The 1,732-nt window shown below is 38.5% G+C and overlaps 1 protein-coding gene across 1 annotated transcript; it reads left to right on the top strand.

The window, feature by feature from the left end:
• Positions 1–128: 128 nt before the first annotated feature.
• LOC117123214 lies at positions 129–702 on the top strand (the record flags this gene model as incomplete). Its single annotated transcript, XM_033269065.1, has 1 exon — positions 129–702. A coding segment is annotated over one exon (574 nt), but the record flags the coding sequence as incomplete, so codon positions are not given.
• Between the last annotated feature and the right edge of the window lie 1,030 nt (positions 703–1,732).

The following is a 1,732-nucleotide window of genomic DNA, read 5'->3' on the forward strand; positions in this document are numbered from 1 at the left end:
TTCCGACCAAAAACATTTGCATATATTCCACAGACAGACCTTGGATCACACCCTATCTAAAAAAAACTCATTAAGGACAGACAGGCAGCTTTCAATAGCAATTTATTAGGTACATTCAAAACCATCAGGAACAAGGTAAATTGGGAAATCAAGAAAGCAAAAAAAAAATATTATCGCTATAAAGTAAAACAACTTGAAACCACTAATCCTCGTGCTTGGTACAAGAAGGTGAAAAAGGTTTGTGGCCAATCCAAAGATAGTCCCCGCATTGTATTTGAAAATCCGTCTCCTGAAACTGCTATTAATGCTTCCGCAATGATAAACGAACACTTAACACACATTTGCCAGGAGCTAGAGCCTTTAAAACTAGATGAACTCTCTTCATTTCTTCCTGCAGAATCACCACCGCCACAGTTATTGGTTAGCGAAGTTCGACAGCAACTTACCAAAGTTCAAAGTAGTAAAGCAGTTCCTCCAGGTGAAATCCCTCCAGCTATCATCAAGGAATTTGCACCAGAATTAGCCGAACCACTTACACATATTTTCAACCGCTCTCTCTCCGAAGGTATTGTACCAAAGCGTTGGAAACAGGCGACTGTAATTCCAATACCAAAAAAGAAAGGCAATGTGGGACTGGATCAGATCCGACCAATTTCACTCACCTCTTTGTTTGTTCGAATATTAGAACATTTTGTAAATTAGTGGTTAAATGAGGACTTGTTACCTATATTTGATTTATATATTTTTATGATTTTATTATAACACCAATCATTACCTAGTTGGGCTTTTACACTATCTTTTATCTGGTCTTGATAAGCCTGGTAATAAGGCGCGAATTCTGGCTGTTGACTTCAGCAAGGCTTTCGATAGAATAAGTCACCCAATACTAATTCAAAAGCTTTTGTCAGTCGGTGTGAGGAAATCCATTACTCCTTGGTTCTGTAATTTTTTGACAGACAGAGAACAACGAGTACTTTACAATGGTATCACATCATGCTGGATTCCCATAACTTGTGGCGTTCCGCAGGGAACTAAAACAGGCCCAAGCCTTTTTCAAGTAATGATTAATGACTCTGCTCTTGATTGTCCCACTAGGTGGAAATTTGTGGATGATCTTTCCATTGCTGATATTTCAAAAAACAACTGTGCAGACAATATCCAAACATATTTAAATAATTTAGAAGAATGGTGCCAACTAAATGAAATGCGCTTAAACCCCAAAAAATGTCAATCACTTAACATTAATTTTTGTAAGACCCCAGGGACCAACGAAGCACTTTATAATTACGATGCATTAGTTAAGTCTGTAAATCAATTAAAACTACTTGGTGTAATAATCCAGGATAACTTAAAGTGGGATGCACACATATCCGAAACCATAAATAAAGCTAATCAAACTATGCATATGGTGTCTATACTAAAAAAATGTGGTGCACCTGAGACACATATCATAAAAATATATAAATCTTTCATCCGCCCCCTGGTTGAATATGCCTGTCCCACGTGGCACTCCTCTCTTACAGCTGGACAAAGTGATGATTTAGAGTCTGTCCAAAAACGATTTTGCAGAATCGTCCATGGGCGGCGATATTTTTCTTATACCGCCGCCCTTGAACGATTTGGTTTGGACAGACTCTGTGATCGCCGTTTACGACTCGTCCAGAGGCTTGGGAGGACTGTTCGTCATATGATGCATGATATTCTCCCTGATACTCGTTCTAAAGCAACAAAT

Source organism: Anneissia japonica, unplaced genomic scaffold, assembly GCF_011630105.1.
Source record: "Anneissia japonica isolate Jap-2015-1 unplaced genomic scaffold, ASM1163010v1 scaffold15833_len1719_cov92, whole genome shotgun sequence".
NCBI lineage: Eukaryota > Metazoa > Echinodermata > Crinoidea > Comatulida > Comatulidae > Anneissia > Anneissia japonica.